Source organism: Sapajus apella, unplaced genomic scaffold (assembly GCF_009761245.1).
Source record: "Sapajus apella isolate SASKATOON/1434 unplaced genomic scaffold, GSC_monkey_1.0 scaffold115, whole genome shotgun sequence".
In the NCBI taxonomy this organism is placed as follows: Eukaryota; Metazoa; Chordata; class Mammalia; order Primates; family Cebidae; genus Sapajus; species Sapajus apella.
In genome coordinates this window covers 736982-761349 of record NW_022437055.1, presented here as the reverse complement: position 1 = coordinate 761349, position 24368 = coordinate 736982, and the positions used below count along the sequence as shown (strand labels likewise).

Here is a 24368-nt window from a genome sequence, read left to right as displayed (position 1 = left end):
ATATACAATGGTTCAGCTGCTGTGGAAAAGTTTGGTCATTCCTCAAAAGGTAAAGCACAGCATTACCATATGACCTAGCAATCTCACTCCTGGGTATTTACCCAAAGGAACTAAAAACAGGTTGTCAGACAAGTACCTGTCTGTGTGCACATTCACAGAAGTTCTATTCATGGCAGCCAAAAGGTGGACACAGCTCAAACATCCATCAATGGGTGAATGGATTAACAGACAAAATGTGGTATATCCATACAGTGGAATATTATTCAGCCTTTAAAAGAGATTCTGACACACACTACCCGTGTGGATGCTACATGATACAAGCCAGACACCAAAGGTCCCATATTGTATGATTCAATCAAGATGAAATGTCCAGAAAAGGCAAACCCATAGAGACAGAAAGCAGATTGGTGGTTGTCATGGCCTGGGGGGAGGGGGAAGGAGGAGTGAATGCTTAATGGGGACGGAATTTTCCTTTAAAATGATGACAAAGTTCTGAAACTAGATAGTGGCGGTGGTTGCACAACATTGTGAATGCACTTACAGCCACTTAATTGTACACTTTAAAATGGTTAAAATAGTATACTTTGGGTTCTGTATATCTGACCACAATAAAACAGTTTTAACAATCTTTTGTTTACTTGCTCTACAGAGAGACATCAGGCCACTCCTTAGCCTCCTCATTTCCTAGCTAGGCACTATCTAGTAGAATTATTTCACCTCTTAGTCCTACCTGGACACAAAGCAGGTCCAGTGGCTTTCACAAGAAATCCCACTGTATCATCTGTGGCTCAGCCAATATGCCACCCAGTACAACTGGTGAGCTGACTTAGTTGTGTATGACTGCCACCAGCCTTCAGGTGACACCTGGGCAACCAGACAGGAGAGAGTCCAAAGGGCACAGGTGAGGTGAGGGTGCCCCCTGAAAAGCAAATTCCAGGAGGAAGTTGGTGGTCAACTGAAAGAAGCAGAGCTAGTTTCCCCCAATGGGAAGCACCACCATGACCCAATATCCCTTTGGGATCATCCTGTCAATAACAACACCTATTAGCATTGTGGGCTACTGAAATAACTCATTTCTTTAGCAACCTTCTAGGTGATGAAGGGTTTCCCCAGAAGGAAACGGCAACCAGGGAGAAGCTTTCAGAGTCATGGCTGAGTAACCAGAGCGGGAAACCTCTAGTCACGTACATTAGATCTATGTACTCCCTGAAAAACGACTACAGTCCTGCTGCCAGCTCAGGTGCTCCTCTGTACCCCATGTCACTTGAGGGTTGGAAGTAGTTTCTTCCAGAAACATTTGTCAGTTACGTTGGTGCGCCTAGCCCTGTGTTAGGTGTCATGGGAGATTATGGAGTGAGAGCGTAAGTTCTAAAACGACAGGGACCATGCCCGTCCTGTTCACCATTGCCTCTGCCATACCTAAGCCCAGTGCCTGGCACATAGTAAGAGCTTAATAAATATATGGAGAGAAAGGGAGGGAGGAATTCCTACAAGGTGAGACTAGAGAGTGCGTGCTTAACCAACATGCTGAAACATATGCATTCAAATGACTGCTGTCCCCCTCCCCCACGAGAGGTCACACAAGGATTCCATCAGAGCAGCCCTGGCTCACCACATTCCTGGGGCTCCTCTCTGGGAACTGCCTTCAAAGCCTGGGGCACATTCCTCTAATTCTCTTCACTGACTACCAATCTTTGTCATTTGCAGGTGAATTTGCCTTTTTGAGATAGGCAAAAGTTAATTGGCACGAGCAAAGATGCTAAAGCTGAAACAGGCCCATGAGTGGCATGCAGGAGGAGCTCCAAGATTTGGTCGATGGTGCATTTCCATTTCCATTTCCTCATGGACGTTCACATACAGTCCGGATGAAGAGGGACCTTCCTTTCCCTTGATTCTCACCACCCCAGCCACGCTTTCAGCCCTTTTCTCTTATCCCTTCCTTGAAAAAGTACCCTAAATCCAGCAATTCCACTCCTAGGTATATGCCTAAAAGAACTGAAAATGGATATACTCAAACAAGTATTTGTATATGTGTGCTCACAGCAGGTCCATTCAAAACAGCCAAAAGGGGAACACAGCCCAAATGTCCATCAATGGATGGATAAACAAAATGGTGTCTATATCCACATAAGAGAATATTAGCCATAAAAAGGAATGAGGAATTGAAACCTGCTAATACGCGGCTAGACCTTGAAAACAGTATTCTACATGAAAGAAGTCAGACACAAAAGTCTCCATACTGTATGATTCCACTGATATGAAATGTCTAGGATGGGGAAATCCATAAAGACTGAGAGATTAGTGGTTGTGGAGTGCAGGGAGGAAGGGGGAATGGGGACCAGCTGCTTAATGGTTATTGGCTTTTATTTCAGGGTGATGAAAATGTTTGGGAGGCTGGGCGTGGGGGCTAATGCCTGTAATCCCGGCACTTAGGTGATCTAAGGTCAGAAGTTCGAGACCAGCCTGGCCAACATGGTGAAACCCTATCTCTACTAAAAATACAAAATTTAGCTAGGTGTGGTGGTGCACATCTGTAATCCCAGCTACTCGGGAGGTTGAGTCACGAGAATCGCTTAAACCTGGGAGGTGGAGGCATCAGTGAGCCAAAATCTTGCCACTATACCACTATACCACTATACCACTCCAGCCTGGGCAAGAAAGTGAGCAAGGCCATTGACTTGTGGCACAAACACTGTGGGACCCCGGTCCATTCCAGCTGAACGCAGCCGCTGGTTGTGGACCATCTGCCAGGCCCACCCTGAGCATCTGTGTTCTTTGCATGTGATCTGGGAAACTGATTGAATAATAGTTTTCTTGCTTTGGTGCTCAAAGTGATTTTTTTCCCCAATAAACTTATTTAATTGAAAAAAAAAAAAAAAGAAAAGAAAGAAAGAAGATGTTTTGAAACTAGATAGGGGTGGCTGCACAAAGTAGTGAATATACTAAATGTCACTGAATTATTTGCTTTGTTTTTATTGTTTTGAGAAAGTCTTGCTCTGTCACCTAGGCTGGAGTGCAGTGGCACGAACACAACTCACTGAACCTCGACCTTCTAGACTCAAGAGATCCTTTTGCCTCAGCCTCCCAAGGAGCGGGTACCCCAGGTGTGTGCCAACATGCCTGGCTAATTTTGGTTGTTGTTGTTGTAAAGATGAGGAATCACTTTGTTGCCCAAGATGGTCTTGAACTCCTGGGCTCAAGTGACCCACCCGCCTCAGCCTCGCAAAGTGCTGGGATTACAGGCATGAGCCAATGTGACCAGCCTAATTATTTGCTTTTCAATGGTTAATTTAATGTTTCATGTTTCATGAATTTCATCTCGATAAATTATTTATTTAAAAAGCACCTGCAGAGGCTGGGTGCAGTGACTCACACTTGTAAGCCCTAGCACTTTGGGAGGCCAAGGCAGGCATATTGCTTGAGCTCAGGAGTTCAAAACCAGCCTGGGCAACATAGTGAAAACCTGTCTCTACAAAAAATATAAAAATTAATTTAGTGTGGTAATGTGTGCCTGTAATCCCAGCTACTCGAGAGGCTGAGGCAGGAGGATTGCTTGAATCCGGGGGGTCAAGGCTTCAGTAAGCCCAGTTTGAACCACTGCACTCCAGCCTGGGTAACAAAGTGAGACCCTGTCAGTAAATAAATAAATAAATAAATAGCACCCTCGGGCCTTGTAGTAAGAATATAGCCTCTCAGCTCAATTCAAGAGGCTGCCCCAGCAGTTTGTCTATTTCTCAGGGTCTGAATCATACCCCTCCCCATCTCCTCTAACTCACCAGCTATGGGACACAAAAAGGCAAGAAAAACAAAAAAACAAGTGGTCTTCAACATGGGGTCATACGGCAGAGGTCTCTAGCAGGAAAAAAAAAAGCTGTGATTAAGTGACCTCAAGTGGTAAACTGCTAACCCTTTCGTCGGTGGAAGGCAGAGCATCCTGATACTTCCTCTAATGTCCCGAACTAAACTGCATCAACTCCGGGCAAGCCCGACATTCTTTCCAATAGACGAGGAAAAACAAGTCTGTTTTCCTTCAGCCACCTTGGATATTGCTCTCTTCTTCAAAGGGACAAACGTATATCAGTCACATACCTGCCTGTAATTTGGCTGGAGGGGGAGGCCTTCCAAAGGCCTCTCAGGGAGTTTGGATGGCTCAGTACTTCAAGCTCAAGCATGAGGTAGAAAGGGCTCACTGTCTGGCCTCCTGTACCCAGGACAGCATGTGAAATCTAATAGGTGCTCACTAAATGGATGGATGAATAAATGAATAAAGGAGTACCACTCCATCCTTCATAATCTCAGGAGAAATGGGCCTCACCTTAAGCCAACCCAATATAAGAAAATCTACATTTACAACCCAGATGGATTATCCATCTTCTGCTTTATAAAAGGACTCACTGCAGGATACCTGAAAATAGTGACATTTCTTTGTACTTAGAAAAGGATTTACTGTTGGGTGCAGTGGCTTATGCCTGTAGTCCCAGCACCTTGGGAGGCGGGGGCAGGCAGATCACCTGAGGTCAGGAGTTCAAGACCAGCCTGACCAACATGGTAAAACTCCATCTCTACTAAAAATACAAAATTAGCTGGGCATGGTGGAGGGCACCTGTAATCCTAGCTACTTGGGAGGCTGAGGGAGAATCACTTGAACCCAGGAGGCAGAAGTTGGAGTGAGCCAAGATTGCGCCATCGCACTCCAGCCTGGACAACGAGAGTGAGAAAAGAGAAAAGAATTTGATTCCCCGACAACTTTCCCAGAACAGGGGCCTTTGTACAAAGCCAGGGGAGGTCTACATGAGGCATAACCCTGATGCTCATGCTCACCTTTTCCTCCCGCTGAAAATGGAGCCCTGTGCACCCTACTGGGATTCTCCTTCATATTCTGCCCAGTGGGACTCCACTAGGGGAGAATGAAGATGATTAATCGACAGAGGGTCTAATCAGGCAAATGCCTGGGGACAAAAAGCCAAAAGCATTTGTAAGACCTCAGCCAGATGGCAAGGTAAAAAAATGAAAATCAGAAGTCCATGTCAAGGTATCCAGGTGTAGGGGCTGAGGACGTAGAGCGGTGGAGGGAAACGCTGCCCCAGCCTCCCATTTCCATGCTCAGGTGATCCCTGCAGCCACCCTACCACCCTACCTGGTGGTTCTTGGAGATTTGCCAGGGAGGCATGAAAAATGAGAGACAAACACTCAGCTCAAGGCATCCAAACAGCCCCTGAGGTTGGCTGCACAACATTAGGAATGTACTAAATGGACCAGTCACAGTGGCTCATACGTGTAATCCCAGCACTTTGGGAGGCCGAGGTGGGCAGATCGCTTGAGGTCAGGAGTTGGAGACCAGCCTGGCCAACATAGTGAATCCCCATCTCTACTAAAAATACAAAAATGAGGCGGGCATGGTGGCGCACACTTATAGTCCCAGCTACTCAGGAGGCTGAGGCAGGAGAATCACTTAAACCTGGGAGGCAGAGGTTGCAGTGAGCTGAGATCGCACCACTGCACTCCAGCCTGGGTGACAGAGTGAGATTTGTCTCAGAAAAAAAAGAAAAAGGAATGTACTAAATAGCACTGAATTGTTCACTTTATTTTTTATTTATTTTAATTAATTAATGTTTTTGAGACAGAGTATCACTCTGTCACACAGGCTGGAGTGCAGTGGTGTGATCTTGGCTCACTACAAACTCTGCCTCCTGGGTTCAAGCGATTCTCTTGCCTCAGCCTCCCGAGTAGCTGGGATGACAGGCACACACCACCATGTCCAGCTAACTTTTGTATTTTTAGTAAAGACAGGGTTTCATCGTGTTGGTCAGGTTGGTCTTGAACTCCTGACCTCAGGTGATCCACCCGTCTTGGCCTCCCAAAGTGCTAGGATTACAGGCATGAGCCACCGTGCCTGGCCTGAATTGTTCACTTTAAAATGATTATGTTAGGTAAATTTTACCTCAATTATTTAAAAATTCCCTGAGGATTGTCCTCTCACATAGCCCGCAAACAGCCTTTGAGCCTAAGTGCCCCCTGCTGTGTGGGAGCCCGCTGACTCCTGCCAGTGCCTGCCTCCCTGGGGTGGTAGGCCAAGGTCCCAGACTGCCTTTGCATGGAAAAGAGCTGGCATGCTTTATAGCAACCCACCGGCTCCTGACTCCCATTATTAAGCCAGCTCCATGCCCATAAATTGAGCAACAGGCCTAAAGGAAGACCGGGCATGGTGGCTCACACCTGTAATCCTAGCACTTTGGGAGACCAAGGCAGGAGGATAGCTTGAGAACAGAAGTTCCAGAACAGCCTGGGCAGCATAGCAGTACCCTGTATCTCTACAAAAAGATAAACTACAAAATTAGCTGGGACCGGTGGCACACACCTGTGGTCCTAGCCACTTGGGAGGCTGAGGCAGGAGGATTGCCTAAGCTAGGAGTTTGAAACCGCCCTGAGCTATGATCATACCACTGTACTCCAGCCTAGGTGACAGAGTGAGACCCTGTCTCTAGTAAAATTTTAACAAGTCTAAATAAAGGTGCTCAGTCAGGATAGCTAGGAAGTGCTGGAGTCTCTAGCCTGGGCAATACAGCAAGACTGTCTTAAATACACACACACACACACACACACACACACACACACACACACACACACACACACCCTGAAGTATTAGAGTTAAGAAACGTCTTCTCTGAATTCTGCAACATACACTGGCATTCAAGTTAGTTTCAAGAGGTGTCAGAAAGGGGGCTAGCAGAAGTTCGAGACCAGCCTGGCCAACATGGCGAAACCCTGTCTCTACTAAAAATTCAAACATTAGCTAGGCATGGTGGCAAATGCCTGTAATCCCAGCTACTCGGGAGGCTGAGGCAGGAGAATCACTTGAACCTGGGAGGCAGAGGCTGTAGTGAGCCTAGATCGCACCATTGCACTCCAGCCTGGGTGACAGAGTGAGACTCCATCTCCAAAAACAAAACCAAACCAAAAGCTGGCTAGTAGTTGGGATGAGGAGACAGAAAGATGAGAGAAACATGTTTATTTCTCTCCTTTTTTTTTTTTGAGACACTGTCTCACTCTGTTGCCCAGGCTGGAGTACAGTCACTACACCTGGCTATTCTTTAAATTGTTTTGCAGAGACAAGGTCTCCGTATGTTGCCCAGGGTGGTCTCAAACTCCTGGCCTCAGGTAATTCTCCCACCTTAGCCTCCCAAAGTGCTGGGATGACAGGCGTGAGCCACTGCGCCTGGCCTATTTCTCATTTTTTAACTACTTAAAATGGTTTCCATATTCTGACTCCTTTGGGGTTTTAGAGAAGGGATTGGGGAAGCAAAGAGTTCATCCCCTTACTAAGGTGGTCAGAGTGTTATTTAGATCTAGGAGCCCCAAGACTCTCAGGACAGCACTCTCTAGTGGCGCCTTTGTCATATCGAGGTGCTCTGGATGCTTGTTTGTCTCAGATTTTCCTGGGAATCCAATGGTGTGAAGATAAATGTGGAAGTGTGTTAAGAGAGAGTGCATGTGTGCATGGCATGTGGGAGGGAGCCAAGCCCTCCAGGAATGGTTCGGCTAAGGGAAACAACAGTCACCACTGGCCCAGGACAAATACCTGGATGAACATCCCAAAGCTGCTCTGCCCTTCAAGGACAGCAGCTTGGAAATGCAGAGCTGGAGGGAGGGAAAACAGAAAAGGCAGCCATCCTGCCCCAGCCTGGGAGAGGCTAGTAAGGCTGTGCAGGCCTGAGGCCCATGCTCTAAGGTTTGGACCTGGGTGGAGGGTATCTGGGCAGGAGTCAAGATCTCCCGTGACAGCCTCCCATTATCCCCGTCGCCCCTTACCTAGTCCTCCCCTTCCACAGGGACCTTTACTTAGGTCCCCTTTGTTTCTTCCTCCATCATCAACTACTTAGTTAACCTTTGTTGGATAAACAAATGAGCCCCTGGTTGGGAGCCTGGAACTGTATCTCTGGGAGTGCAGAGGTTCGGAACTAACCAGGGCCAAAGCTTGGGTGAGAGGAGGGAGCAGCCTTGGGCCAAGCCTTACTCCTGTTGGCTCCTGGCCAGAGTGGGGTTCTAACCATAATACAAACACAGCAGCCTCCAAGGAGGTTCAGAGCTACAACTGCCAGCTGCTCCGTGGCTTAGGCAGTCTGAAGAAGTCACTGCTACAGCAAGGGCCAAGCTGTGATGTCACTAAGAGGCGGGGTTCCTTTATTCAGAGGTCAAGTCTGAGGAGATTCCTACTGAGCATGCCCAAGCTAGACTCCCCTCCTTCCCTCCTCCCTCTGCCCAACTCTGTAGAGCTATCTAACTGCAGACAAACAGCTGCTATCCACTAATGAGAAAATAAATGCATGTTGGCTTGTGGCCCTTGCCATGGGCCTCAATACCACACACTTTCCAGAAGGGGCAGGTGAGGGAGGAAAAGAAACGAATGGAAGGAAGAGGGACCCTGGGATGCAGCAGGAACATCGCAGTTCCCACGGGCAAGGACTGTAAAGAATGAAGCTTTGGGAAGTGTCCCAGGGGTTCCACTTTGATCACAAACAAGAAGAAACTGCCAACAGAAAAGCAAAATGCTAAGTGTCACTTCGTTGCAAGTGACATCCCACTCAAAGCACAGGTCAACACATTCTGCCCCCAGCTAGGTCTATTAGTGGGGTTGCTGCCCCACACAGAAGCCCACCTTAGATCCCTAGCTATTAAATGGGTCCCTACGGGCTCCCCAGGCCCTGAAGAGGATGCACACTCTTATCCCCTTGCAGTAAGGGGATAAGAGGAAATGGCCTTTGGGCTTTTTCAAGCAAACTGAGATTCTTGAGATCTTTGTTTATTTATTTACTTTTTTTTGAGACAGAGTCTTGCTGTGTCGCCCAGGCTGCAGTGCAATGGCGCAATCTCCGCTCACTGCAACCTCTGCCTCCCAGGTTCAAGTGAGTCTCCCTGCCTCAGCCTCCCGAGTAGCTGGGATTACAGGTGCGCGCCACCATGCCTGGCTAAATTTTGTATTTTTGGTAGAGACAGGTTTCGCCATGTTGGCCAGGATGGTCTCGAGCTCTCGACCTTGTGATCCACCCACCTGGGCCTCCCAAAGTCCTGGTTATTACAGGCGTGAGCCACTGCAACCAGCCAATTCTTGAGATCTTTGAAGGAAAGCATGTGAAGAGGGCAGATGTCCCTCTTGGAAGCTGTTCGGGGTGGAAGGAGATGAAGAGGACACCCTCACAAGTTCAGGAATCAGAGGCTAGCCCCAACGACAACAGCGTCAATAGTACCACGCTTACCGCTGAGAAAGCGCTTCATGGTGTCGCTGCTGGCCAGCTTCATGGCTGTCTGACCTGAGTAGGTAGCCAGTGTGGGATCAGCCCCATAGGACAGCAGGAGCCAGATGGTCTCCAGGTTGTCGTTGACCACCGCGTCATGAACTGGCCTGTGGAGGTGATACAGGGTGAGGATAACAAGGCCCAAGTGGGAACTAGGGTGTCTAGAGTTCAGGCTCCTGCATTAGGGAAAAAATCTGAGCTGACCCTGAGGTAACCTTGGGGTAATATGGGTTAAGACTTAGGACAGGGGAACCACCTGTAGCCTTGCAACTCTCCACTACCATCTCTCCAGCTCCTCCTCTCTCCATGCCCCTTCTTCCTCCCTCCCATTACTCTCTCTCTTACGTTTCCCCCACATGTTGGGACAGTCCCCATGGCACAATGTAGCTCTACTGGTGGTTGTGGAGTTCACTAGAGAATGGGTCCTGACCTAGGATAAAGGCAAGGCAGCTGCACGGAAGCTGGGTGCGGTGGCTCATGCCTGTAATCCCAGCACTTTGGGAGGCCGACGTGGGTGGATCACTCGAGGTCAGGAGTTTGAGACCAGCCTAGCTAACATGGTGAAACCCCGTCTCTACTAAAAATACAAAAATTAGCTGGGCATCACAGCAGGCACCTGTAGTCTCATCTACTCAGGAGGCTGAGGCAGAACTGCTTGAACCCAGGAGGCAGAGGTTGCAGTGAGCCAAGATTGTACCACTGCCACTGCACACCAGCCTGTGTGACAGAGCAAGGCTCCATCTAAAAAATAAAAAAAAAGAGTAGCTGCAGAGTGATATGAACTGAAGGCCCTGGGTGACTCCCTGAGAGCAGAGATGCGCAGAAGGGTTCCACACGCCAGGCAGAACCCAAGCGGAGCACCCTCCTGGATCTGCAGCTCCTGTCTCTAATTTGCCCAGGAAGCAGGCAAGTAGGCTCTCTGGTAGAACAGAGGAGAATGGTTACAATTTCTCTAAGACATAGCAGGTCTTACAGTGTCTAGAGATCAAATTTCAAAAATCAAACCTGGAATATTACCCTCAGGTCAGCCTCCCAGTTCCTATTCTGTCTGAGATAGGTCCCCCTAGACAACTGCAGCCTCCCATTAGTAACCAATGTGGCCTGGCCATCTGGGAACTAGCTCATTGGCCCCTGCCCTAAACTGGTTCCCTCTCGAGCCTGTAGATATCTTTCCAAGCAGTGACTCATGCCTGTAATCCCATCACTTTGGGAGGCTAAGGCGGGTAAATCGCCTGAGGTCAGGGGTTCGAGACCAGCCTAGGCAACATAGTGAAACCCAAAAAAACTAGCTGGTCGTGGTGGCGGGTGCCTGTAATCCCAGCTACTAGGGAGGTTGAAGCAGGAGAATTGCTAGAACCTGGGAGGTGGAGGTTGCAGTGAGCTGAGATCACTCCATCACACTCCAACCTGGGCAACAAGAGCGAAACTCCATCTCAAAAAAACGAAGAAATCTTTCCAAAACTACTCCTGTCAAGGCCTCTCTGCAACCCGTAGTCTGGTATGCTGTGAAGGTTCAGGTTGTTACAAGGTCTTTTTTGAGATGGAGTCTCACTCTGTCACCCAGGCTAGAGTGCAGTGATGTGGTCTCTGCTCACTGCAACCTCCGCCTCCCAGGTTCAAGTGATTCTCCCACCTCAGCCTCCTGAGTAGCTGGGATTACAGGTGCATGCCACCATGCCCAGGTAATTTTTGTATTTTTAGTAAAGACAGGGTTTTACTATGTTGGTGAGGCTGGTCTCAAACCCCTGACCTCATGATCCACTGCCCACCTCAACCTCCCAAAGTGCTGGGATTACAGGCGTGAGCCACCACACCCAGCCAGTGAGCAAGGTCTTTTGAGTGAGGGGCTGAGATGGGAGTGAGGACGCGAACTGGGGGAGATGCAGCCCTCTTGCCTCGTGCCGTCCTGCGCGCTGCAGTTCACGTTGGCCCCATGCTCCAGCAGGATGTTCAGGATGTCGGTCCAGCCCCGAGAACAAGCCTCATGCAGGGCTGTGTAGCCAGCATTGTCACGGTGATTCACGTCCTCACTGTCTTTCTGGAGGCAGTAGAGAACAACATCCTGTGGGGACAGGGACAGCTCTATGAGCAAAGAGAAGGCTAATTCTTGAACTTATCCCCCTGAGACTCAAAGCTCCCCAAATATCTGAGGAGTCTCAGAGCCTGCTCTTTATAACAGAGTCACACCTCAAAATCTTTCATTAACAGCATCAGTTTTGAGCCACCATTGCCAGGACCCCAGCTCTGGGCTGTTTCCTTGGCAGTGGAGAGATTTTTATATATATAAACACAGTCTCACTCTGTCGCCAGGCTGGAGGGCAGTGGTGCAATCTCGGCTCACTGCAGCCTCTGCCTCCCAGGTTCAAGTGATTCTCCTGCCTCAGCCTCCCTGGTAGCTGGGGCTACAGGCACACGCCACCATACCTAGCTAATTTTTGTATTTTTAGTAGATGGGGTTTCACTTTGTTGGCCTGGCTGCTCTCGAACTCCTGACCTCAGATGATCCTCCCACCTCAGCCTCCCAAAGTGCTGGGATTACAGGCATGAGGCATCACACCGGCCTGGAAAGACATTTTTTATGTCCAAGGACACTCATCTGGGCAGTGGCTGTTGAGGTGAGGTCCTCAGAGAGGCTGACCTGCCTGCCCAGAGCTCAAGCACTCAGACTTCGACTCCCTGAGCTTGGCCAGACAGCCCCAGACCAGGGAAATGAGACGTGGTGGAAAGCACGGCCCCCGGTGGCAATTCAAGAATAAGGAAGACAATTGTTTTAAGGATTATTCCTGGATGCCAGTCTCAGCAGGACCAATGTTCAAGCCAGGACAGTCAGTTGTAGCCCTCCGCTCAAATCAGAATAATCCAATAGGCTGGGCGCAGTGGCTCACGCCTGTAATCCCAGCACTTTGGGAGGCCAAGGCAGGCAGATCACCTGAGGTCAGGAGTTTGAGATCAGCCTAGCCTACATGGCAAAACTCCCTCTCTACTAAAATTACAAAAATTAGCCGGGTGTGGTGGTGCATGCCTATAATCCCAGCTACTCAGGAGACTGAGGCAGGAGAATCGCTTGAACTCAGGAGGCGGAGGTTGCAGTGAGCCGAGATTGTGTCACTGCACTCCAGCCTGAAAACAGAGCAAAACTCCATCTCAAAAAAAAAAAAAAAGGATAATCCAATAGTGCCATTCATCCATACTTTAATGACTTGCCTTTCTTGGGTTGAGATGATGATATGGCTACAGGTGGGATCCCAGGGACCCACCAGGGATGAAGCTGGGTGAATGGGCTGAGGTGGGAGGGGAGAGGGTGGCAGCGTTAATGGCTGCCTGGCTTTCCAAACAATGGACCCCACCACTGGACCATTGCCAGTCCTCTCTGGGGCACTGAGGAGATGGGCCACTCTACCCTTCTGCCTGGCCACTCACAGGCTGGCTGGCTAGAGCGACTGTGTAGCCTTTGTCAGGGGTGCTGCTGCCAGTATACAGAAATTGTCAAGCTCCTTTACTAGGGAGAAAGCACGAGACTTCCCACCCTCCTCACCAGTACAGATGTTTGCCTCTTCCCCAAGGCCCAAGAGGGCTCCTTCCATCCTCCCTGACAGGCTGCCCTAATGCTCCAGCCCTGTCCCATTGGCCCCTCTGATGGTTTCCTGTTTGCTGGTTTTGCCCAGGGTACAAGACAATTAAATTAACCTTAACGGCAGAGATTGGTCTTAATTTTTGTTTTAGGTCTCCCTCGGCATCTATGCAGGCACCCACACTAGGTGCTCATGAAAGATGGGCTGCTTGGCTGGGCGCAGTGGCTCATGCCTGTAATCCCAGCACTTTGGGAGGTCGAGGTGGGCAGATCACCTGAGGTTGGGAGTCGAGACCAGCTTGACTAACATGGAGAAACCCTGTCTCTACTAAAACTAAAAAATTAGCCAGGTGTGGTGGTGCATGCCTATAATCCCAGCTACCAGGGAGGCTGAGGCAGGAGAATCGCTTGAACCCAGGAGGCAGAGGTTGTGGTGAGCTGAGATCGCACCACTGTACTCTAGCCTGGGTGATAAGAGCAAAACTCCATCTCAAAAAAAAAAAAAAAAAAAAAGAAAAGAAAAGGAAGATGGGCTGCTTGCCAGTGAGACACTGTCACGTCAGCTCCCCAGGGCTGACCAGCCTGGCTGGGAGTGTGGCTGGTGTGAAACACATCAGGTATAGGGATAGCCTTAAAACCAAAGGCACACTCTGTAACTAACCCAGCAACTCCACTGCTAGGAGCAAACCCTGAGGAAATACTCCATATGGTGGGCAAAGATACACACTCAACAAAAAGTGGGAAACCGGGCACAGTGTCTCATGCCTGTAATCCCAGCAATTTGGGAGGCCAAGGCAGGCAGATCACCTGAGGTCAGGAGTTTGAGACCAGCCTGACCAACACAGTGAAGCCCCATCTCTACTAAAAATGCAAAATTAGCCAGGTATGGTGGTACATGCTTGTAATCCCAGCTATTCAAGAGGCTGAGGCAAGAGAATCGCTTGAACCTGGGAGGCGGGGGTTGCGGTGAGCTGAGATCGCACCATTGTACTCCAGCCTAAGCGACAAGAGCAAAAATCTGCCTCAAAAAAAAAAAAAAAAAAAAGAGGAGAACAATGGAAATATCCAGGGGATAATTTAATTATGGTGAATGAGTCAGTCTTGACCTACCCTGGCACTTGGGAATCAAAAGACCTTGGTTTGAATTCAGACTCTGATGTACATAATAGTTGAGTGATCTTGGACATATCACTGAACACTGCAAAACCTTGATTTTCTCACCTATAAAATGGGGATAATAAATCTACTCCATTGGTTTACTGTGGAGATTAAACGATATAACGTAATCAAGACTCTTAACATGATAAAAGAAGTGCTCAATAAATGCCAGCTTCCTTTCTTGCCTACTTTCTAATCTATAGGGAAGCAGTATAAGGTGGGGTTAGCTCAACCTCGCCCCTCAAACATACTCCTGGCCCCTCTGCCAGAGACTGAAATGAGGAGAAGCTGGAGGAGGAGATGAAGAGTGAGCAATAAATCACCCCTCGTTCCTTTCTGAGTTGGGAAACCACCATACAGAGAAATTCAAGACAACATGGAAATCCAAAAAGTCTGTTCCTGGTCTAGGAATATACTGCATGATACCGTTTCAATTGCATTCATCCCAAGCTGACATTCAAATAAGCTTGCATTCTCGCACACTGAGATTGAAGGGATGGGGGCAAGGCAATCTTGGCAGTGGAGGGAGGCCAGCCTTGGTTCAAGCACCAGAAGAGCCCATGGAGAAAAGCATGGATGCTCAGGCCAATGGCACCCTGTGGTCAGTGGAGAAGTTCCTTACCTTATAGCCAAGGCGTGCCGCCCTCTGCAGGAGGGTCTCACCAGCATTTTTGTTCACTATGAGCCGACGCGCCTCTGGGGGAATCTGCCGGGCTGTGGGTGACTCTGAGGCCTCCTCTGAGCTGGCACTTCGGGACTTAGAGGGTGTACATGGTTCTGTAGGTTTCACTGGGGTGGGAGATTTGGGAGATCGTGTCTTCTGCTGGCTCCAACGACCTTTGCCCTGGAAAGCACAGATGCAGTCCTAGGTCAGGTCAGGCAGCTTATCTATTCCCCAGGGTCATCGCTGCTCAGTGCCAAGGCCATCTCTCCTCATCTGTGTCCGTGCTGTACTTTGCTTACATTACCCCAAATGGCCAAGACTACTGTCAGGTTTGAGGCCAGAGGCTGGGCCAGACACCAACCATATGAAGTCCCTCCAGTATCAACACAGGTTTCCTTGACTTTCTAGCCAGTGGGGAGATATGAGGAGAATCAAATGCTCAACCCCATAAACCAAGGAATGCCACAGGGATTGTAAATCAGAGATTGAGGGGATATCCCAGCTTCTCTCAAGACTCTGCATGCCTGCTTTACCTGCCTCAAACCCCATTTATTGAGGTTTTTACAAGTCCTATCTGTAAATAGGCAGAAGCAAACTCTGAGAGTAAAGAGAAATGAGACAGCTATCTTTTTTTTTTTTTTTTTTTTTTTTTTTGACCGAGTCTCACTTTGTCGCCCAGGCTGGAGTGCAGTGATGCGATCTCTGCTCACCGCAACCTTCACCTCCCAGGTTCAAGTGATTCTCCTGCCTCAGTCTCCCAACTAGCTGAGATTACAGGCATGTGCCACCACGCCTACCTAATGTTTGTATTTTTGGCAGAGACGGGGTTTCACCATGTTGGCCAGGCTGGTCTCGAACTCCTGACCTCAGGTGATCCACCAGCCTTGGCCTCCCAAAGTGTTGGGATTACGGGCGTGAACTACCATACCTGGCCACATTATTACAACAAATATTTGTTGGCCTGATTCAAGCCAGCCATGTGCAGAGCCCTGGATGGCCAGAAAAGTTGCCTAGAAAGACATCAAGTCAGGAAAGGAGCAGTAGAGAAGAAGAGATGAGGGCTGGGGGCATTGTTTCCTCTGGTCAATCCCAAGACAGCGAGAAGCCACGATCAGTCCCCATCCTGAAAGGGCAGAGAGGTACAAGCCCTAGCAGGAAGGCACTGGCTATGAGGGTACAAAGCCGCTTTATCGCCAGGAGGATACAGTGTACAATGGCAGGACTGGAGGATGCTGGGTAAAGTACCTAGGGTTTCGCTAAGCCAAGCCAGGAACAAAAGGGTGACTCTCCCTTCTGGGGGCCAAAGCTGCCAGAGAGCAGCAGAGAGGCAAACTGCCTGGGAGGAGGAGGAGCAAGAATAAGTGGGGGGATCCCTCCCCCTCCTCCTTTCCCCTGGCTCTGAGCCCCCGTGGGAAGAAGCCCTTGGCCAATGCCCTGCTTTTAGTGTTGCAGGAGCGTTCCCTGCCCTCCCCCACCCTTGCTTCCTGCTACAAAGCCCCGTGCCATGGGGGCAACCAGAGCAGGTGGTGGTGACTGGGAGAGAAAGGAAGGCCATGGGGAGGGACAAAAACCTCTCCAGGAAAACATTGCAGCAGACGCACTGCCAGGCAGAATAACCAGACAGAAGCATGTGCATGTGCTGCTAAATCTCCGGCGCTGGTTACCTTTGTGTGGGCCAGGGCTATCCATCTGAGTGTCTGGGGAGGCACTGGGGAAGGGGAGTGGGAGCAGGAGCCTGGGATGCCCACCTTTTGCCAGCGCTGCTTGGGGTGGCAGCATTTTCTATCCAACTGCCCCCCACCCCGCAGTGTCTCCCGGATACAAACAAACAGAAGCCACCCATTCAGAGCCTGAGAGACATATGGAATGAGCCAGGGGGGCTCCAGAGGCAGACAGGCCTGCTTCATGTCCCAACTCTGTCCTTAGGACCACCCAGCAACCTCACATGAGTCCCTTAACCTCCTTGAACCTCAGTTTCCCTGCTACAAAATGAGGATAATGAAGGTGTCTATCTCCAAGTGCCACTGCGGGAATGAAGTGTGATAACATGAATGAACTGCTTAGCACAGACCAGAGTTCTCTGCTCTTTCCCTGGACCCCTGTCCTCCTACTCTAAGGGGTCAAGAGAAGGAACGCTGCTACCCTGCCACACCATGCCTCTGTTCCCTCATTCTTGCTTCCGCCCGAAGCACAATGATGCACAGCAACCCTCGGAGAACACTTTATGGTTATCAAAGCCTGTCACAGACATTGCTTCCTTTGTTCCCCCAAGCACCCTTGTGAGACAGAAAGGGCATGAAGCAGCAGCTCCATTCTTCCAGATGAGGAAATAAGCTCAAGTCCTGTCTGAGCTGGAAAGAGGTTCTGGGAAGGGGAAGGGGAAAGGAGAGGAGATGAGCACCTGGGGCTCCCACCTCTTGCTGGTGCCATTCGGGGATCCCAGTAAGAATCACGACCACCAGAGCACCACGATGGCTCATGCCTGTAATCCCAGCACTTTGGGAGGCCGAGGCGGGCAGGTCACTTGAGCTCAGGAGTTTGAAAACGGTCCGGCCAACATGGTGAAACCCCGTCTCTACTAAAAATATAAAAATTAGCCACTCATGGTGGCAGGTGCCTGTAGTCCCAGCTACTCACAAGGCTGAAGCAGGAGAATTGCTTGAACCCAGGAGGCGGAGGTTGCAGTGAGCTGAGATTGTGCCACTGTACTCCAGCCTGGGCAACAGCGTGTGACACTCTTCAAAAAAAAAAAAAAAGAATCACGGCCACCAAAACAAGCTGAAGATGGCTTTTTGGTTTTGGCTGTCAATGACAAACACATATTATGAGTATACATTTGAACCTGGACTCTCACTTCTCTCAAATGTAAAGTTCACCCAAGTTAAAGACTGATTTTTCTAAGGATACAACATGCAACCTAACACCAACAGCATGAATATCAGACATAAAAGAGACGTTGATTTGGGATGGGAGTTTTAGGAATGATTGCCTGGTACTGGTGAATACCTGCTCACTCTCTCCTGTGCTTCCACGAGAAGCTAAAGAACTGAGGAGCAGGGGAGGGGAAGAGTAGCTAGAACCTGGGCCCCAGTGGAATTCCTTCAGCCCCACCCTCAATCAACCTTTGTCTGGGACCTTACAATCCTTTCTCCTACAAGTTGTTTTCCACCTTGATTGACTCAGAAAGTTCCATGATTTGTTTCCAGTAAGTTAAACCCAGACAAAAGCTTCTTGATTCGATATTAGCAAGCTACTCAGGCCAACATCCTGCCATATGCTTTAACTCTTCCTTAACTCAAAGAAGATCTAAAGATTGTAGAGAAGGCTGGGCAAGATGGCTCACACCTGTAATCCCAGTACTTTGGGAGGCCAAGGCAGGTGGCTCACCTGAGGTCAGGAGTTCGAGACCAGCCTGGCAACATGGTGAAACCCTCTCTCTACTATAAGTACAAAACTTAGCCAGGCGTGGTGGCATGCGCCTGTAATCCCACTACTCAGGAGGCTGAGGCAGGAGAATCACTTGAACCCGGGAGACAGAGGTTGCAGTGAGCTGAGATCATGCCACTGTACTCCAGCCTGGGTGACAAGAGCAAGACACTGTCTCGAGCGAGACGCTGTCTAAAAAAAAAAAAAAAAAAAAAAAAGATTGTAGAGGAAAAGCCATCATGGGCCAGACCTTAGTTAACCATAACTTTAGTTTCCATTCTTCAAATCCACCCCCACCCCTCTGAGAACTAGTTTGAGAATGTCTTACTAAATATGGGTTAATTTGATCCTCCCCATCCCCTCCCTCCCTCCTGCCTCCTCTGCCCCACACCTTGTACAATCCCCCCCTTGATAGCAACGCACCTTTGCCTCTTCTGAGACGTTTGCCATGTGCTTGGTCTTGCACTTTCGTTTTCCTGATGGCTTTTCTGAAGTTTCAAGGCAGGTTGGCTCCTCCAGGTTATTTGGGAGGAAACCATTTGGTGAATCCGAGATCCCCTGGGCTTTGCTGGGCAAGAGGAGGTTCCTGTTCCTGAGGCGGTGCTCCAAACTTTGGGAGGAGGAAGTCTTCTGCTTACGGGCCTTTAAATCTGAAGGCAAGAAACAGGAAAGAATGGATATCAGAGAAATGGAACACAGAAAAGCAATGCCTTCCTCTAAGATGAATCAGAGGACTTTGGAGATTAGAACTGCAGTGCAAAGTTGTGTAACTATCAGCTATCGATATCTAGTGCAGCGCTGACTATACCACTAAATGCTTCTTGAACGAACACACTGTACTTCAACATCAAAGTCCCTCCTCTACAAGCAGGAGACAGCTCCCAGCCCTGCCAGCAGGGGGCGGCCCATCTGGCCGCCCCAAGATGAGGGTAATTTTAACAGGATTTTTCCCATAGCCCAGAGCAAATCAGAATTCCTTTTCACTTTTTTCCCCATTCCCTTTGTCTCTTTCTCCAGTCCTGTATGAAAGCAAATCTGATGGCGCTGCTGAAGATAAATATCAAGTACACGGGGAACAGGGAGGAGAGGGTAGAGGGCTGTCCTCATGGTCTCAGCTTTACCCACCTAACTGCCCCATTTGTCACTTTCCGAGGACACAAACATCAAAGCTACAGGAACTCCCTAAAACTAGAAAGCACCATGAGCCTACTTAGCTGGCAGTCATGGGCAGAAACCTGCTGCCCTTTCTGGGTGAAAATCAAGTCACTGGTGTCACTGGAACACACTAGCAACATCTCTAATTTAGCCACAGCTTGCTGAACAAAGCACATTCTAATTTCAAAGAGGCCTGCCGGGAACTCCATTATCAAGAGCTTCATCCCACAGGGTCTGTCCTAACCCCATGTGTAGGGGCGACTGATTGTTTGTTAGCCTCGTCTCTCAAGATCAATACTCTTTGGCTTGGCCATCAATAGTGTGACTGGCTGGCACAAGTCCTAATTGCTCTGAGCCTCAGTTTCCATATCCGTAAAATGGGGAGAATATAATCTACATCACAGGAGTGGTATGAGAATTAAGTAAGGTAATACATGCAAAACCCCTTTCAAAAAATGTTATAACAAGTAAGGCATCACTACTGTGTTATTTAAGCACAAGCTCTTGAGGTAGAGCCATGCCCATGTGTTATCATCCCCAAAGGAATGAGCACCATGCCTAAAAATTGGTGAAATTAAGGATCTGAAATCGAAGAGTCCTCAATTCGCCTTCCCGAACCCTGACACGGGCTCTCACGTGTGACATTGCCAAAGGCAGACCCAGATGTGGGAATCATCATTCCAGCATGAGGAGTTGGCTCCAGTTTATGCACAGTTGCTAGAAGGCCAGCTGTCATGCCACTTTTCTCCCAGCTAGCTCCAGGCCACTACCGGGGCCCCACAACCTGTCTGGGAATTGCTATACTACATGGTCTCTAATAGCACTTCCAGCCAGAATGTTCTAAACTCGGGCTTTTGATGCAACACATTTGGGCTGAGGCAAAGAGGAAGGAACAGAACCATGCCTTGTGAGGACCCCAGGAAACATGAGGAAGTCATATTAGTGTTCAGTGCTACAGGCAAAGAAATGACCCCCCACCTTGTTTACCCAGGGCAGGGCAGGCTCTGGTGTTTGTTCAGTTGCAGAGAAGTGAAGGCTTTATAGTAGCCCACAAAGGACTAAAGAACAGAGGTGGCAGGTGTGTGAGTGGAAGTGGTTCTTCCTACCTGCTCTGTAGGTCAAGAAGGGAGATAACCAAGACCGGGATGAAAAGAAAAGTCAGAGGGCACTGGGCGCTGTGGCTCATGCCTGTAATCCCAGCACTTTGGGAGGCTGAGGCACGTGGATCACAAGGTCAGGAGTTCAAGACCAGCCTGCCAAGATGGTGAAAGCCCATCTCTACTAAAAGTCCAAAAAAAACATTAGCTGGGTGTGGTGGTGGGTCCCTGTAACCCCAACTACTCAGGAGACTGAGGCAGAGAAATGAACCCAGGAGGCGGCGGCTGCAGTGAGCTGAGATTGGTCTTTGCCAAATTCCTGCATGAAGATGCCATTATCAGAACTGGACGAAAGTGACCAGACCACACGCCAAATCCAGCTGCCTCGAAGCAAAACCCTTAGAAACATCCATGGAGGAAGAACGACCTACTTTCCAATAACTAGAGCTGCCCCCAAATCAAGTAAGATGCCTTGATGGGTGGTGCTCTCTGCATTACTGGAGGTGTGTTCATGAAAAGGCTAGCTGGCTACCTGTCAATAATGCTGTGGAGATCTCTATCTCTGCATTGGGTGGCAAACTGGACCAGGTAACCTTGAGGGTCCTTCTGGTTCCAGGCGCCAATACGTTCCACAGGAAGCTTCCATGCTAGAAAACCAGCTGCCATTAGAGAAGATTAGGTGATATACAAAAAGCTCCTCTTCATCCTAACACAAGTGGCTGAGGCCAACAGCTTGACAACTCATTCCTGACCAATCCATTATTGCTCTAGCAGAAGACAGATCTGTCACACAGTTGACGAAAATTAGCTCAATTATTCTCTTGAATGTAGAGATGGGTATCATACATGTATCTCCACTTAAACAGAGCTGGAAATGAGGTTAAGCCGTCTTTGCATTATAGCAAACCTGGAATCTACTACCCACTCAATATGGGGTTATTCGGTTTTAGCTAATAAGGAGACAGTGGATGTTTACCAGCAGCTCAGGATGAATACATTATAGGAGGCAATCAATTCCTGCTTCCAGGATAGAGGTCGGAGAATGAGAGTGAGAGACAGAGGTGTTCTTATAAAACCCAGAGATGTGCTTTTTGCTCATTTAGAATCCACTATAGGAATGAGCCTGAACAGTACTCAGCAGAACATAGTGATATTAGCGTCTTGTGACAGTCTGTGCCTCCGGGACGGTATATCACAGCATTTGACGTGGTCAGAGAAAGCCTGGTTTTCTCTTTGGGCTGCCTGCCTTCTCAACTCAGGTCCAACAAAAATGATGCCACTTTGGGTCACCTCAAAGCTTCACTCTGCTTCTGAATAATCATTGCGGCTTTAATGGAAAAGCAATGCTGTGCCCGTTTCTACTTGAAGTTCTTCTGTTGGGTTGAAGAACCGAGTGTACTTCTTTTTAGCTTAGAGGCTGCAAGCATCCCCGATGCCCTCTGTCTTCTTGAACCCAAGATTCTAGGAGAGAGAACCCATCCTCCCAAAAGACTCGACTCCCTTAAGCCAACCAGAGAACTCCCTGGTATCCAGTTGTCCCATGCCAAGGATGTCACCGAGGCCTTGCCCACCGGTTCAGACTTCTATAAGAAATTGGAGGGCTTGGGCCTTCATGTCTCCGCTCACCTGCAGGTCAGTCCGAACTCATTCAATGTCAACCCAAAGCCAAAGGCCCGCGGCTGGAGTTGAGTGACCCCCTCTGGCAGCTGGAGATCATAGCACCGGGTTTCTCTGGGTCCCGAAGCCTTTGGCTGGTGTAGAGACGCCCGAGGGTTCCCAGAAGCCAAACAAGCTGTGGCAACAGCAGTGCCCCCAGCCAGCCTTACCTGCTCTCCCTTTCCGCCGCTGCTCATCTTCTTGCTCCGTCAGGTACTCCCCAGTCTGATATTTTCGGCTCTTCTGCCGTCTTCGTTTCTTCCTCTTCAGCAGGCCTTCCTCCTCATCCTCCTCCTCCTCATTGGTGTCCCACATTTGCCGGGCAGCCTCTGTCCTCCAGGGCATTTCTCGGGCTCGCCACAGGTGCCTTCGGCCCTGGCTCAGCAGAGACTTGTCCTGGGCATGGTGGCTGCGATACTGGGTGTCCCGTTGGGTCTTTCTCACCTTTCGACGCTTAGCCGGGCTGGGTGTTGCCTCCTCCTCTTCTTCTGTGGGAAAAACTTCCTGGCTTCCCATGTCACTGTCTGCCATGCCAGCAAAGGAGCTACAGATGCTTCCTGTGGACGGGATGTACAGAGGATGGTCAGGTACTTCTTCAAAGGACAAAGCATGGTGTCGAAGTGAATGCCCTGGACTAGGAGTTTGAAGGTCTGGGTTCAGGTTCAGGCTCTGCCAGTTATTAGCTGTACCCTTCAGGAAAGTTCCTTCAGTGCAGTCTCCTCATATATAAAATGGGGATACTGTTCTCCCCTTATTGACCTCACAGGACTGTTTTGAGGCTCAAATAAGATCTTTCACATGTAAGTGCTTTACAGAGTCCGATACACCAGACGACATCAAGTATTAAAAACACACACCCTTACTCATCCCTGCTACAGTGTCACCTGAATTCATACCAAAAGCTTTTGGTTAGTTCTTACAAGGTGCCAAGAATTTTGTGAAGGGCAGGAGAGGGCCACGAGTCCCTGGGAAATCGGGGCTAGGAGAGGGCAATTGGGGTGTCAGGCAGGGCAAGGGAGGACATATTCCTTTTGTGGCACCACCAATCCTGGGGACAGAGCCACCCCAGCCAAGCAGAATCATCAGAAGAGAAGAGTCTCAAGAAAAGCGAAGCAAGAAGGAGTCCCTTTCCTGTGATCTGTGACAGAGCCTGGTTGGGTCACACCCAAATGCACCCAGGCACACCCACTTCCCTTAAAATGACCCCACCTCCTCCCGACTTGCCAAGAGCTCAGGGGTGGAGCTTCCTCCCAGGCACCTCACTCCACCCGGTTGTAGCTATTCCTCACCACTGGGCAAGCGCTTTCCCCTCCTCCCCTACCACTCCAGGATGGATGGTACCTTTCCTGCCTTCCTCAGCCACCTTGCCAAGAGGCCATTTTCTCTTCCCACTCTTTCCTTCAACTCTGCTAACAACAAAAGTACATCCTAAATTGGTCTGGTTTCACAGCACAGGAGGGTTGACACCTTCCTCGGAAGCAGCTGTGAGACATTCCCATCTTTCTCCCAAGGCCCAGCTATTAACTCAACAGTCCCCAGACCCAATCGAGGTCAGCAGAAGAAAGAAATGGTTTGAGGCAAATACAGCAGCCCTTGACCAAAGCTCCAAGTTAGTCAGACTGCTAAAAGACAGCAAATAAACAGCACACTTTCCGTTATATAGACCAGGCAGAACGAAGCGTTCTGGTTAATCTAATATTCTGGTTAACACAGAATCATCATAGAGATCACAAAGTGATCACCAGTTTCCAAAGAATCAAATACAGTACAACGTATTTAACATTAAAACAGGACTGGCTGTAATGTACTCGCTTTTTGATGATTCAGAGGACACTTCAGGATTTTGCAAGGCCCCCAGGCCATCATTATGAGCCCCAATTACCACCTCCCTCGCCATGTGCTAAGGTGCCAGTTAATAGAATGTCAGATAACTGAGTTTACACTGTACCTTGCTTCCCCATTCTATCCAATTTGTATGGAAACTGGGTGAACTTGGGCAACCATCTCCAGCCCCGGATACCAGCGTGGATACCATCATACCAGAAGGTAGTGGTGGCTAGCAAGGGCTAGCTTTTTTTGGTCCCTGGAGGTTGATCAATACAAATTCAGGGGGCCAAATGTGATTCTGCCAGCCCTGATGATTCAATGACTTTTCCAATTTTGAGGCTGTCTATCACATAGGGCAATAAGACCAAGGTCGAAAGTTAAATGTCTGTGCCTGAGATTGGCCCCAGTAACAACGAGGTGCCAAAGCTTGGAGCTGAACTGGCTTTCCTGAGTGGCACAGGCCTTACCTCTTTCCACCGGCAGCTCCCAACAAGAGATGCCAAATCCCTGCTCTGAAAAGT

The 24368-nt window shown here is 49.2% G+C and overlaps 1 protein-coding gene across 7 annotated transcripts in view; it reads right to left on the bottom strand.

Moving 5' to 3' along the window:
* The window catches only part of BCORL1 (BCL6 corepressor like 1), a 77100-nt gene that overhangs the window by 9328 nt on the left and 43404 nt on the right, over nt 1-24368 (bottom strand). For 6 of the 7 annotated variants that reach the window (XM_032260175.1, XM_032260171.1, XM_032260174.1 and 3 more), the window contains 5 exons: nt 22191-22577; nt 18536-18762; nt 14645-14866; nt 11189-11355; nt 9255-9400 (listed from right to left, as the gene is read on the bottom strand). In XM_032260175.1, coding sequence (XP_032116066.1) covers nt 9255-9400; nt 11189-11355; nt 14645-14866; nt 18536-18762; nt 22191-22577 — 1149 coding nt within the window. The remainder of the gene's footprint in view (nt 1-9254; nt 9401-11188; nt 11356-14644; nt 14867-18535; nt 18763-22190; nt 22578-24368) is intronic. The other variant, XM_032260177.1, reaches the window with a different exon arrangement.